Source organism: Labeo rohita, chromosome 12, assembly GCF_022985175.1.
Source record: "Labeo rohita strain BAU-BD-2019 chromosome 12, IGBB_LRoh.1.0, whole genome shotgun sequence".
In the NCBI taxonomy this organism is placed as follows: domain Eukaryota; kingdom Metazoa; phylum Chordata; class Actinopteri; order Cypriniformes; family Cyprinidae; genus Labeo; species Labeo rohita.
In genome coordinates, this window is record NC_066880.1 from 29,014,432 (window position 1) to 29,028,925 (window position 14,494).

The following is a 14,494-nucleotide window of genomic DNA, read 5'->3' on the forward strand; positions in this document are numbered from 1 at the left end:
TTTATATAATGAACTGAAGAACTGATTGCTGTGCACAGCATATTCTTGAATAGACAAGCAAGACCTTTGCTACAGAAACACTGTTTGTTGATTAATGGAGATAATGATTTATTTTATTTTTTGCTCATTATAGTTTCTGCTTGAATGTTTTTATCAGCGATGCTTTAAAGCAGTGGTGCTCAACCCTGGTCCTGAAGATCGACTTTCCTGCAGTGTTCAACTCCAACCCTGACCAAACACACCTGAATTTATTATTATAATGTGAAAATTATTATTACTATTATTTAAGAAAAACAGTTGATTCAAAAGAACAGCATTTATCTGAAATAGAAATGTATTTTATTTACATTATAAATGTCTTTATTATTTTGATCAATTTAAAGCATCCTTGCTAAATAAAACTATATATATATTTTTTTTCTTTTATATTTATATATATATATATATATATATATATATGTATGTTTGTATGTATGTATGTATGTATGTATGTATGTATATGTATATATATGTATATATATATATATTTACTGAAGGATCATGTGACACTGAAGCCTGAAGCCTGAAGTAATAATGCTGAAAATTCAGGTTTGATCACAGGGAATAAATTACATTTTACAATATATTCACATAGAAAGCAGTTATTTTAAATAGTTAAAATATTTCACAATATTACTTCTTTTGCTGTATTTTGGATCAAATAAATGCAGGTTTGGTGAGCAGAAGAGCCTTTAAAAAAAAAAAAAAACTTGACTGGTAGTGTCTATTATGTATTAATTTATGTATTTGGATTGATTATAAAATTCTGAATGTCTATTTAATATTATTTTGTGAGTTATTTTAATGTATATCATTAAAATAATACATATATTAATAATATATGTATTAATGTATATATATATATGTATATATATGTATATGTATATATATATATGTATATATATATATATATGTATATATATATATATATATATATATATATATATATATATATATATATATATATATATATATATATATATATATATATATATATGTATATATGTAAATTTATATAAATTATATAATAAATTTCTAAATAAATTATTCAAATTAAATAAAAAAAAAATTCCATCCATTTGGATTACACAGTTTTAACATGAACAAACTAATAAACTTTATATATATATATATATATATATATATATGTATACACACTATACGGCATAGTTTAATATTTGCTATAGCTATTTACATGTTTAAATTTTACAAAGAATCATATTTTAAATTAGTTGGAATGAGCATATATCCATTCATTGTGAAATCAATCAATAAATGTATTCATTTAAAAAGTATGGTTAAAATATGGTTATTTAAGACTCAAACAAATGGGATTTACTGACAGATATGCGTCACATTTTGTCACAAGTTCATTAGTTTATGTAAAATATCAAAATGGATGAACATTTTCCATACAGTATGCAGTTCAAATACATGCATCTTAAATTTAGTTGAGAAGCACTAAGCTAAAATAAATACTGTGTAAAAGTGTAAATATCTGAAGATGTCATTATTATTCTTTTTAACAGTAAATGTGTTTATTTGTTGGATGTTTAGCCTTCATAATACGATGATGTGAATTATGTGAATAAACCAGCAGAAACTGCAGTTTAAATGCCAAAATGACTCTTACTGATGGGAATAAACGCCTGATTCCCTTATGATTTGGATCTAGTTACCATGATTTTAATCTAATTTATTTGCAATTTCGACAAATAAGTAAATGGCATGTAAGATGTGAATTGCGATCATTAAAGCAGTGTGACGGCGGAGCTCCAGTTGGACGTCGGTCGCTCTTAAAGTTGGCTTTATTTATTGGCCAGCTGATAGGTGGGTTGAGGGTGGGAGTCAGTCATTTTCACATTAGCGCAATCACATTTTAGGGAGCGAATACTCATTCCAAGGTTCCTTATTACATTATCCTTAATGTCATAAATGCAAGAATGCACTTGATAAGCAGCGAAAGTTACTGATGCAGTCGTTTCTCCCTCTGGGATGTGAACGATGGGTCTCTGGAGAATGATCTGACTGTTTCTGTGCGGATCCTCTACTAAATGTTATGCTTAACCTCAGTCTAATGTGACTTAACACGTCGCTGGCTTTCCTGGCCGATTTGGTGCCGGGAGATCCAGATCACCCCAGGTTAAGAAAAACAGCTGTCAGGAGTTAAAAATGTTTAAAATCTGCCACCAGTAATTCATCTGATTCTCTGTTTGCCTTTGCATATATGATGTAGCTCTTAAAGGGACAGCTCAGCCAAAACCAACTTACTTTCATGTGAAAATGCAGCGTCGTTCATTACTGTTTGAAGCTTTGAAACGGGTTCAATTGTGGTGTATAAACATCATATGGAAAATGCAACTGATTTATCTTTGAAATAGCGGTATTTATTGCATCGTCCTTATTTCCATCTTTCTCTCCATCTGCCAGGGTTTGATCAAGATCAGAGGTGACCGCTGTTGGAGGGAGCTCACCTGCATGGACTACCATTATGAGGTGCGATTCATTCATATGACATTTAAAGCTTCTTTCACAACAAATGTTTAGTTTTAGTCTCTTTATGAACCCCTAGTAATGATAGAAACTTAGGAGCGGTTTGATGGACTGCATGAGTTGTGAGGTGTATTAAAATCAACCGCATTTCTCTGAATATAGTAGTGTAAAGTGTGGCTTATGTAACTCCTCTCAGCCTTGTGGTCTTATTTTGGCTACTTAGGAAGAGAAAAGACTCTTTAATCTCAAAAAGTCCTGAAATAGTATCACTGGAGCGCTCAGTTGCTTTTAGTCCTAACTTAAGAAGGTAAATGGAGATCTTGTGTGTATAGTTAAGGGATTTTTAATGATTGTCATGTAAACAAAACTCTGGAAGGTCCGGCGTTTGGTGATTCACGAATCCTTCAAAAATACACTTGATAATTGAAAGGTTAGATTGAGAGATTGAGATTAGATGATGTGGAGGAGAAAAGCGCTATTAATAAGATGTCATGTGATATTTCGGCTGAATGATGCATGAGGGAAATTCAAGAGGAGAAGTTGATGGATTCTGCACCTGCGGCTTGGGAGAAGATTTGCTTTCCAGCAAGACGATGCTCTCAAACATGAAGCCAAAACGGCCCAGGAATGACTTGGAAACAACAATGTCATTGTCCGGGAGCAGACCTCAGTCCTGTTGAGGATTCACTGGCAGACATGGACAAAGGGTTTTCATTCATGATCAGCATGTAAATTGACAGAAGTAATGAAGAATGAGGGGAAAATTGTAGTCAGATCAGGTTTATTATAGTTAACTAAACCGTTAAAAAAATATAGCTGCAAGCAGCGATTACTGGGGTTCAAGTACTTTAAGGCATTTAAGCACATGAAAAAAGAGCCGTTTTTTGCAAATACATTTACCATGAAAATATTGTTTTGTAACATTCATGACTGTTATAGCGCCAGCTGTTGTCCGATCACCTTAAAACTTTGTATGCTTGTTAACAATCACCTGCCTCATGTGCTCAGCAGGTTTCGTGAAGTTTTAAGGTTTCGTTTATGCTTTATAGGATTTGGGGTAAATTCAGACAGGCCCCTTTTCTAAACGACCCGTTATAGCAGGGGTGTCAAACTCAGTTCCTGGAGGGCCACAGCCCTGCAGAGTTTTGTTCCAACCTTGCTCCAAAACACATACTATGCAGTTTTCAATTAAAGCTGAAGGATTTGATTAGTTGGATCAGGTGTGTTTAATTTGGGTTGCATCTAAACTCTGGAAGGGCTGCGGCCTAAAAGCTTCCCAAAGAGTCAATTTAAAAAAATGTTTGATAATTATTGACCTACAGAGTCCAGAGAATTGTACTGCAGTGTTATTTTATTTATTTTTTCCCAGATTGAGCAAAAAACCTAGGGCTAGTTCGCAGAAGTAGGTTTTTTACATCTTTTCAATCATTTAACCAACAATTTGATTGACAGCAGTGGTTCTAGAGGCAAAGTCGTCCAGAATGAGGAGTTCTGTCATATCGCGTTTATGTGTGAAAAACTGCACAATATACAATCGTTTACATCCTTAAAAAAAGCTCTTCTTACAGACCTTTGGAGCCACCAAGTTTCGTTCTTATCGACCTCCATTAGCCATGTCTGATAGGTCCTCAAACTTCATCGGCCAATGGCGGCCATGTTTTTTTGAGATGAAATCTGAAATCAGTTTTATTTTTTTCCAAATTCCATTTTTTCCGTTTTAATTTCTCCAAATTCAGTTTTTTCCTGTTATAATTGTTCTCTTTTTATTGGTTAAATTCAGTTTTATTAATCAAAGAGCATGTCTAATTAATTAAAATCATGAGACTTATACAATTTCACATCAGTTTAATAAAGGTTTAACAAAAATGAAATGTTTAGGGCCCTATGAAATGTTTTATTTTTTTCTCGCCAAATGTTTTATTGTTATTAATTTCTGTGTTTTAGCATGTCTAATTATTTGAATGCATACTTAATTTATTCAAATTTATTTTTAAAATAGTCTTATGAAAGGTTTTTAACTTCAGAAATTCTGTTGTTGTGTGTTTAAAATGTTCCTGTTTATCAAATGAAGGCATAAAACATTCATTTCATTTATCTTTTAATTATTGAAAATTAAGCAAACTTTTTTTTTTGGCAAACAAAGGGGAATTTACTATTAAAATTAAAACAAGGAAGAAATGTTGTGTGATTAAACCCTAAAAAATAATGTTTGTTTCATTTTAGTAGTAGTAGTAATATGTATCTGGCACAATGTCTTCAAGTTAAACCGGTTAAAACTTTTATTTTGACGAGTTGCCGTGTCTACCTTTACATTTCTGTGTGTATATGATATAACGCTAGTTTTCCTAAAATGGAACGGTCAAAAGATCTTGAAGTGACTCTCAGCAGATATTGTTCATGTATTTATGTCCTCATTTAGTGAGACGACAGACGCTGAAATCACCACGAGCGTCACGCGCGCTTCAGTGTGTGTAGTAAACAAAACCGCTCGTCTGCTCCATTCATTAAAACAGAGACACGAAGAACATGCAGGATTCATATTTAAATGGTATTTTTGCAGCATAATATTTACAGATAATACGTTTTTCACATTGCGGAAATCATATAAATATGTAAATATAAATAAAAACTTAATTTTTGATTAGTAATATGCATTGCAAAGAACTTCATTTGGACAACTTTAAAGGCGATTTTCTCAATATTTACATTTTTTTGCACCCTCAGATTCCATATATTTAAATAGTTGTGTCTCAGCCAAATATTGTCCCATCCTAACAAACCAAACCATCAATGGAAAGCTTATTCAATTGAAAAATTGACCCTTGTGACTGGTTTTGTGGTCCATGGTCACATATGTTCTTATAGACACCTGTGGAACTTTGGACCAAGTTTTTCATGTTGATAAGACAAACGGTTGCATAAGTATATCCATTTTTATATATCTTTTCCCTCTTATAGCGCCACTAAGTGGCCAAGCTCTGTGATTTTTGTCCTGCAACCTCAGATTGAGCTCTTACATAAGTGTTCTGAATTTGGCGGAGATTTCTTATTCCATTCAAGAGTTATAGGCATTTTACTAAAAGTGGCCCGGCCCCTTTTAAATGTTTTTGCATCCGTTTGCGACAGTGAGTCGAAGGTTTGACTTTTTTTTGATAATTATTGATATTCGCTCTCCAGAGAATCTTTCTGTACTGGTTTGGTTCTGACTGGATGAAAAACCAAAAGTAGGTTTCGCAAAAAAAACAAAATACCCGAAAATTTCATGAGGCTCTCGAACAAATCTGTGTTTTGTCCAGCATATGCTAAGGATTCCAACGACATAAGACACTTGAGCCTGCAACTTTAACTCTCAAAGTGCATTAGATAGAATAATTAAACTTTAAAATGCACACGTTTTTCCAGGTCTTCATTTGTCATCTTCTTTTTTTTTTTTTTACTAAAATAACTAAAAATGTAATCAATTTAAGAAAAACTAAAGAACAGATAATAAAAATGACAAAAAATACTCAACCTTTAACTAAAATTTAAATGAAATGAAAAGTATAAAGATAAGAATTAATTCAAAATATGAAGCTGAAAACTAAAACCGTACTAAACCGAACAGCATTTTAAAAAGATCTTGTTTTAATCAAAATTAAGTGGGATTTTGCTTAAAAACAAGAAAAATATCTGTGGCAGTGGGGTAAAAAAAAAAAAAAAAAGAACTTCATTCAAAAAGGTCTAACTTGCCTTGAAAAGTCTTAAATCGCCCTTGCACAAATGTCTTAAATTGAAACAGAAAATCTTAATTTCATAAAGTCATGGCATTTAATATTGTATCCACTGGAAAAAAAAAAAACAATAACTTCCACAGTATTTTTTTCTTGCTTTCCAACACAAATGTCTAAACATCTTTAAATCAAGGCTATTTAAGATGCAAAATGACATAGGATATTAAGTCTTGTTTTCTGATAAATTAAACAAAATGAAGTTAATTTATGCTTTTAATAAAAGAATATGTCATGTTTTCCCTTTGAATTAATTGAGATTTCTTGTTTTAGTCTCAAACTCATGTAATTTTAAACCAAGTCTTCTGATGTCATGTCGTTTCTTGAAGTAAATTTACGCTGATTTAAGAATTGTTTTTGACAGAAATACTGTGTGCTTCCTATAGACAATTACATTTTGATGTTTAATTTTGGGGTGAACTGTCCCTTTAAGTGTCTTGCTTAAGGCAGGATTTGAACCTGCAACCTTTTTTTTGGTTACCAGCCCGGATCTGTAACCACTAGCTAAACCACCCACATCGCTGTATTCAGATGTGGTTGTAACTTGAGCAGCTCCACAATAGACAGGACTAGAAAGAGCCGCACGTTTTCTTCATCTCGTTTTGAAGAATTCGCTTTTTGTAATCAATTTAATAAAAAACATAATAAAAATGACAAATTACTCAACCTTTAACTAAAATTTAAATGAAATCAATGAAATCAAAATTAAGTGGGATTTCGCTTTGGGAATTGGGAATTAGGAATTAGGAATTGGGAATTCTGTGGCAGTGGGGTAAAAAAATACACAATTCAAAGAGAAACAAGATTTTTTTTTTTTTTTTGTCTCCATTGGCAGAGATTTTTTCCTTGTTTTAAGCAAGAACTTGCTTTATTTTGATTATTGATGTCAGAAACAAGCTTTCAAGTAATTTAATACCTAATTACCTAAACACCTTCTTAAGTCTTTTTTCTAATGTGAATTCTTTTTGATATAAGAATGTTTAGATATTTGTACTGGAAAAAAAGTCAAAAATACTAAGTAAGAAAATCACTTTTTGCAGTGTCAAAATACCAACATTTTAAATTACCAACATTTGATTAAAATCAAAAACTAAAGCTTAAAGCAAAAAACACGATGTTGTCTAATTTAGCAATGATATTACAAATAACATTTTTTTTTGCTTGAGTAAATGGTATTCATGAAAGTCCAGTGTCATTAAGATCTCGGCTGACCACAATTAAACAAGTTTCTTAGAGTAGGTTGCATAACACTTGCATGAAGATAACAGCATGAGATGTGGCTCAACGGTTAAAGTCATTCTGAATGAGTTGTGGCTGTAGGGATGGTGTTATAAAAGCAGTGAATTGTTCTGCATGGACAATACGAGTGTGTATAAACAGTACAATAAAACCTTTATTTCAGCGTAACAAGGGAAATCCTGTACAGCAAGCACTATATGCTTATATGTGAATTGGCCGTGTGTGGCATTCCCGGTCAGCGGAGGTTAATGGCGGTCAGACAGCGTGTGTCCACCTCACATGGGCTCAGGGATAATTAAGGTCTTATTCCTGAGGGGGTTTTTCCCTACTGTTGTTTTTAATGCTCAGCTGAACTTTGCTTTTATCAATGGCTTGCCGTCCGTATAAGTGGATTAAACTAAGCACTTAATGGAGGAAGTTTTCCTGGTTTTACCTTTCAGTGCCACGCTGCAATCAGCAGACCAATAGTGCCAATGACATCCTTTAAATGAATAATGAAATGATGAGGCTTGTATAAATCCAAACCTTTATGACTTTTTGTCAAACGTAAGAGATGTCATTATTGGAGTTTCGTATTATAGAAAAAAAAATCAAAACCTATTTTTTGTGTTTTGATTACAATTGCAAAAACATTTCATATTACAAGTTTTTAAATAATATTGTTTACATATGAAAATGCACTGTAAAACAAGACAAAAGTACTCAATTTAAGTTCTCTAGACAATTAGACATAGAGACATTTTGATGCAATCTAATTAAATATGCACAAATGTGCATAATTTTTTAGAACATAAATCTGAACATTGGAAAAAGCCAAATTTCAAAATTTCAAAGTTCAAAATTCTTCTAATGTTTATTTTAATACACTTTTATCTATTCACGTCTATAGACTTTAATTGGAATCTGTATCTTTAAACGCCAAAATGAGTTTTTTCTCCACTTCAGCAAAACTTACATTCACCAAATTTTAGAGTTTTATTCCTGTCTATATTCTGAAGATTTTTATAGAAGGGATTTTGGACTTCTCTTTTTATCACCTTATAGATGAGAAAATTGTGTCAGCATTCAGAAAAAATACATTTTCACCATGTTTTTAGGTATAAAACACTGTATAAAACCAAGTGAATGTTATATCAACAAACCCTTCAGTAAAAACCTTCAGAATATTGATAGTAATAAAACTCGTAAGTTTAGTGCATGTAAGTGCTGCTGAAGTGGAGAAACAAACTCATTTAAAAAAAACGGCCTTTAAAGATTTGTACTGGAATTGAAATCTACAGACGCAAATTGATGAATTGCAATAAAATTAACAATTGAAAGAATTTTTTTTTTGTCATTATTCTGAAACCACACTTTATTAAAAGCCAAATAGCCCAAAATCTTAAAATTAACAAGTGCATGAAAAAAAAAATGCAAAAAAATGCAAATCTTGCCTTGAAAAGTCTTAAATCACCCTTGCACAAATGTCTTAAATTAAAGCAGAAAATCTTAATTTCATAAAGTCACTGAAAAAAAGAATCACTTCCACAGTATTTTTTTCTTGCTTTCCAACACAAATGTCTAAACATCTTTAAATCAAGGTTACTTAAGATGCAAAATGACACATGATTTTAAGTCTTTTCTGATAAATTAAACAAAATGAAGTGAGTTTATGCTTTAAATTAAATAATATGTCAGTGTTGTGAGAAAACAAGATTTCCCTTTGAATTAATTGAGATTTCTTGTTTCAATCTCAAAATCATTTAATTTTAAACCAAGTCTTCTGATGTCATGTCGTTTTTTGAAGTAAATTTACGCTGATTTGAGATTTTGTTTTTTGACAGAAATACTGTGTGTTTCCTATAGACAATTACATTTTGATGATTAATTTTGGGGTGAACTGTCCCTTTAAGTGCCTTGCTTAGGGCGGGATTTGAACCTGCAACCTTTTTTTGGTTACCAGCCCGGATCCATAACCACTAGCTAAACCACCCACGTCACTGTCTTCAGATGTGGTTGTAACTTGCACTTGAGCAGCTCCACAATAGACAGGACTAGGAAGAGCCGCGCGTTTTCTTCGTCTCTTTTTGAAGAATTCGCTTTTTGTTTTGCCCTGTGAAGCTTCGTTAGCGTCTTGAGTTTGATTACGCTGAGGGCAAAGGCAGAGGTTTTGGAAGAGCATTTGGTGCTCTATTTACTATCCCCTCACCATGGAAAAATGAAAACAGAACGTGTATCATTTCCAGATTGAAGTGGAGTCATTGCAACGGTTTGAAAATTACTTTCTCGCTTGGTCCCTTTTTCCCCAAACACACCAAAAAACACTGTAAGGCAGCAGAACACAACCGTGAATCATTGGAGACCGAGCGGTCTGTGTGTGTGTGTATGTGTGTCTGTTTTGAAGGTCAGTAAAAACAATAAAAGCCAGTCATTCTATCAGTCTGAATCATATTATTCCATTACTGGACATCTATTATCAAGACCTGCCAATTCCCCGATTGACCGGAAAAAAATTATGATTTGAATGTCACTTGTGCACTTACTGATAATATCTATCTATCGGTCTATCGGTCTATTGTTCTGTCAGTCTATACACATTAATTATACAAAATTGCTGTATACAGTATATAGATATGGCTATAAATCCTGGCTGAATAAGTATTAATTTCTTAAAAAACTACTGACCCCAAACTTTAAAATGGTTATGTATATTGCAAAAGACTTAATAATATAATAATAGTAATAATTTCATATTAATTTATTATTATTAACATTTAATATACCTTTGTATACATGCACAGATATATTTTTGTATATGCATGTTTTTTATATATATATATATATATATATATATATAGAGAGAGAGAGAGAGAGAGAGAGAGAGAGAGAGTTCAGATGCAAAAGACGTATTTCTTTAAAATGAGCATTTCTTTCTGGCTACTTTGTATAGGTTTCTATGTAAGTACTGGTACTTCTGATTGGGCTGAGGCTGGAATTTATCGAGTTTGAAGTAAAAGTATTTGATGGATGTATAATATATACGTATTTGTATCTGAACTCTTCATATATATATATATATATATATATATATATATATATATATATATATGTATATGTGTGTGTGTGTGTGCATACCTGTAAATTTTGACCTTGTGGGGACATTTTTTTAGGTCTTCATGAGAAAACAGCCTTATAAATCATGCAGAATGAGTTTTTTTGAGAAGGTAAAAATGTGCCTAGTCTCCTAGGATTAGGTTTAGGGTAGGTGTAGGGTGATGGAAAATACGATTTGTACAGTATAAAAACCATTATGCTTATGGAATATTCCCATAAAACTTGGAAACACAACGTGTTTTGAAAAGTATCGAAATGTATACAAGTACAAATATTTACATGTCTAAATATAAAGTATATAAAATTGGTGTATATATATATATATATATATAAAACATGAAATGGTGTATATGTGGGTTGTTGACATGGTATGGTTTTTCTACTGTCCCACAAGATAAAAATGAATATAATTAATATTGTTGTTATTTAAAGTTTGCAGTAAAGCGTTAAAAATCTCTTTGTCCTACATTGACCTGTTGTTCTGAAAAAGCTACAGTGTTTCTTTGTTGTTGTGTTTTTTTTTGTTTGTTTTTTTTTTGAACCAAATCTCAAAATTGTCTTATGGTGTGACTGTCTGGTTCAATAAATTACAACTTTTATAAATTTAAATCAAAAGCATAAAAATGTTAATAAATCTCTCAGTTGTAATTGTACAAGTGTCTATTTTAGTAAATAACAACCTTTTTTTCCCCATCCATATATTTCTGAAAGTGTAGGAACTTTTTTTGTCATTTTGTCTCTGAAAACCATGTCCTCTGGTGTGACACCATATCCTGATTTTAAATCAGACAATTCCAGAGAAAATTCTTAATTAGTTGAAGGACCCCATTCATGATCCTGTTACCGAAGCTCCCTGTCAAGCCCATGACGTGTGCACATGGTCAGTTGTTCTAATATTTAACCTTTTTGGATCCACTACAAAAGTGTTACATTTTGTTGTCTGTTGGTGTGACACCAGTAAATTATATTTTTTATTTAAAAACTCTGTTGAACTACATTATCATGCAAAATTATGCAAATGTGTCTCGCTAAACGCTAATGACAGGTTAGCTCAGAATAGCGTCATTAATTGATACAAAAGGCTGAAACGTCCTTTGGTGTGACAGAAAATGTCCTCTGGTGTGACGTCTGTACTGCACTTTGTTTTTGAACCAGAAATAATTGGGGGCGAGTAGAAGAGAGAGGACATGGAAAATATAGACAGAATATTAACTGGGATGTACCAGAAGGGAGGAGATCCTAAGAGAACAATGCAGAAAGTAAATACAATCAAAATGATGCCTTAAAAAGAGTAGCCATATAGTTAAAAAAAAAATCATTCACATCTTAATGAATATAGTTTCAATCATATATCAATAGTGTTTAGCTGTATCATACATATCAATCATATTTTGCTGTGCCGCACAGCTAAGAGTTTCAGTAACATACTGATTGACTACGAGGCTAAATTTTGTTGATGAAAATAATTTTGTTTTATTAAAAAAAACAAAAAAACAAAAAAAAACATTGATATTGTTTGTATCAAAATTAAACTTACTTTCCCATTTGACATGTTCAGAATCAAATAGAAATACTTTAATAATTACAGTTTCTGTCCTTTAGTGTGACCTAATGTCCAATGGTGTGACACATACTGTATAAAAGAACCACAGATTTGTTTTTATGTCAAAATATCTTAAAAAAAACAAAACAGTTGAGTATTGCAACAGGGAAGAAAGAAATATCTCTCGTCTTAAAATGGTTTAATTTTCAGCAATTTTGAACAGATGATAGCAAAGTTTGTCTTGAAATTATCCAACAAGTCATGGGGGAAAAAATATAATTCTAATTTCATATTAAATAATTTTTTTCTTAATTTTTGCTGTCACACCGTAAAACAAATTTATAGTACAATTCAGTAAAAAAAAAAAAAAAAACAATGAAAGAATTGACAAAGTTAGGGACCCTTTATATTTTCTCAAAGATCAGACTTCAGACTACATAAATATATGCATTTCTTCAAGAATGGTAATTTATTAAAAAAAAAAAAAGCACTTTTTACTGCCTATTTGTCAACTACCCATATATAATGCAAAATAGTTATATATAGATGCATATTAATTATATAAAGTTTGTTTATATATGTATTTATATATTTAGACATTTTATATTTATACATATAAATATGCACAAAAAATAACATAAATGTATAATAGGCCACTTTTGTGGTCCTCATATTGTTTTTGTGTGGCCCACGGCGCGGGTTTGTGGTGGTGTTTCGGCTTAAAAAAAATATAACGAGTCTTAAAATGCTAATGTATCAAACACGCACAGGAATTTACCGGTTGACTTGAGTTAACAGTGTATGGAACTAATTTGCGCTCCTGTTTTAGGGCTACAACCGAACATTGTAATAAGCCTGAGGATTTATGTCCATATGAAACCAGGCTGCTCCCTAATTACAACACGACTGCTTTTTCAATCATAACTTTGCACATTAACTGTAGTTGTGGTGATCAGCCAGCGTGTGTTTGAGTGCATGCACCAGAGTTTTCATGATAGTGAATGTGTTTTGGTGGCATCCTTGAAAACATAGGGATTCTTGAGTTCATTGCTCTTTTTTGTTTCTTGGGTCTGTCTTCTTTGACCTTGTTGCTCAACCAGACCTCCTCCCTGGCCCGTGTCCCATACCTCTTGTTTTTAATTTCTGAATGCTATATTACAGCGACTGGGCAGAGCCCCCGATTTTTTTCCATTTCACTTCTGTTTTTCAGTTTGGCAAGCTCACAGGAAGTGATGACGAATTATATTGTATTAATCCCATAAGGGAGTCCCCAGTTCATTATTATTATTATTTTTTTTGCTATGCTGAGCTCAAGTTTTTTTTAATTCTCATAGGAGCTTTAACAGGTATAAGGCCTTGCAGAGTTATGTTTTATTAGCTCAAATCCTTGTTTATGCACGATCCAGCAGATACCTTGGAAGCGGAGTAGTAATGTAATATGTTTAATATAATACGTTTAAATGAATTGCCATTTAGAAGTCAGTGTTTTCAAAGCAAATCTTAGCGGAGCAGTCACAATGGCTGTCTTTCCAGGAAGCGTTTTGCAAGTGCTTTGGCCTTTAGCACAGTGCTGTAGCTAGAATATGATCTCAGTGAGTCTCCACCGCTGCCTCATTCACGCTGCTGCTACGTTTCGATTTGTTTCATCAGCATTTATGCATTTGGCAGATGCTTTTATCCAAAGGGACTTGCATTGCATTGAAACATTTCCTGGTAATCGAATAGCTTTTTTTTTTTTTTTTTTTTTCCCCCCAAAAAACAAGACTTCTTATTTTATGTTATTATATTATTTCTAAATAAAAATGAGAAATGTTGTGCAATTAGCTTGTTTTTTTTATTATTTATAAATTATTTTATTCTATTTCATTTTATTGCGGTTAAATTAATTTTATTCTAAGTAAGGGAAATGTTTTTTTATGGTTTTAGTTTACAATAATAAACATTTTAAAAAGGATAATCATTAAAATATTAATCTAAAAATGTATAAAAAATAAATGAGTTTTTGCTGAAAAAAAAATAAAAAATCTGCCAGTCTGCCAAAATACTAATATTTTTAATACTTATCAATAATGAAAAGAAGTATTATTATTATTATTATTATATTAATAATATTTATTATGTTATTATTTATTTATATTATTATTATGTTAATAATAACAACAACAACAACAACAATAATATTAAAATGTAAGACAATTTTCAATTATCAGTATATTATTATTATTATTTATTATTATTATTATTTATAATTTCCCGTTTTCGTTATTGATAAGTATTAAAAGTATCAGTATTTTTGTATTGTTTTCCAGTACAATCATCT

At 31.6% G+C, this 14,494-nt stretch overlaps 1 protein-coding gene across 1 annotated transcript in view; it reads left to right on the forward strand.

The window, feature by feature from the left end:
• Nucleotides 1-14,494, forward strand: part of lmf1 (lipase maturation factor 1) — a 43,391-nt gene that overhangs the window by 17,387 nt on the left and 11,510 nt on the right. Inside the window, exon 5 of the mRNA XM_051124834.1 lies at nucleotides 2,470-2,535. Within this exon, the coding sequence (XP_050980791.1) occupies nucleotides 2,470-2,535 (66 nt within the window). The remainder of the gene's footprint in view (nucleotides 1-2,469; nucleotides 2,536-14,494) is intronic.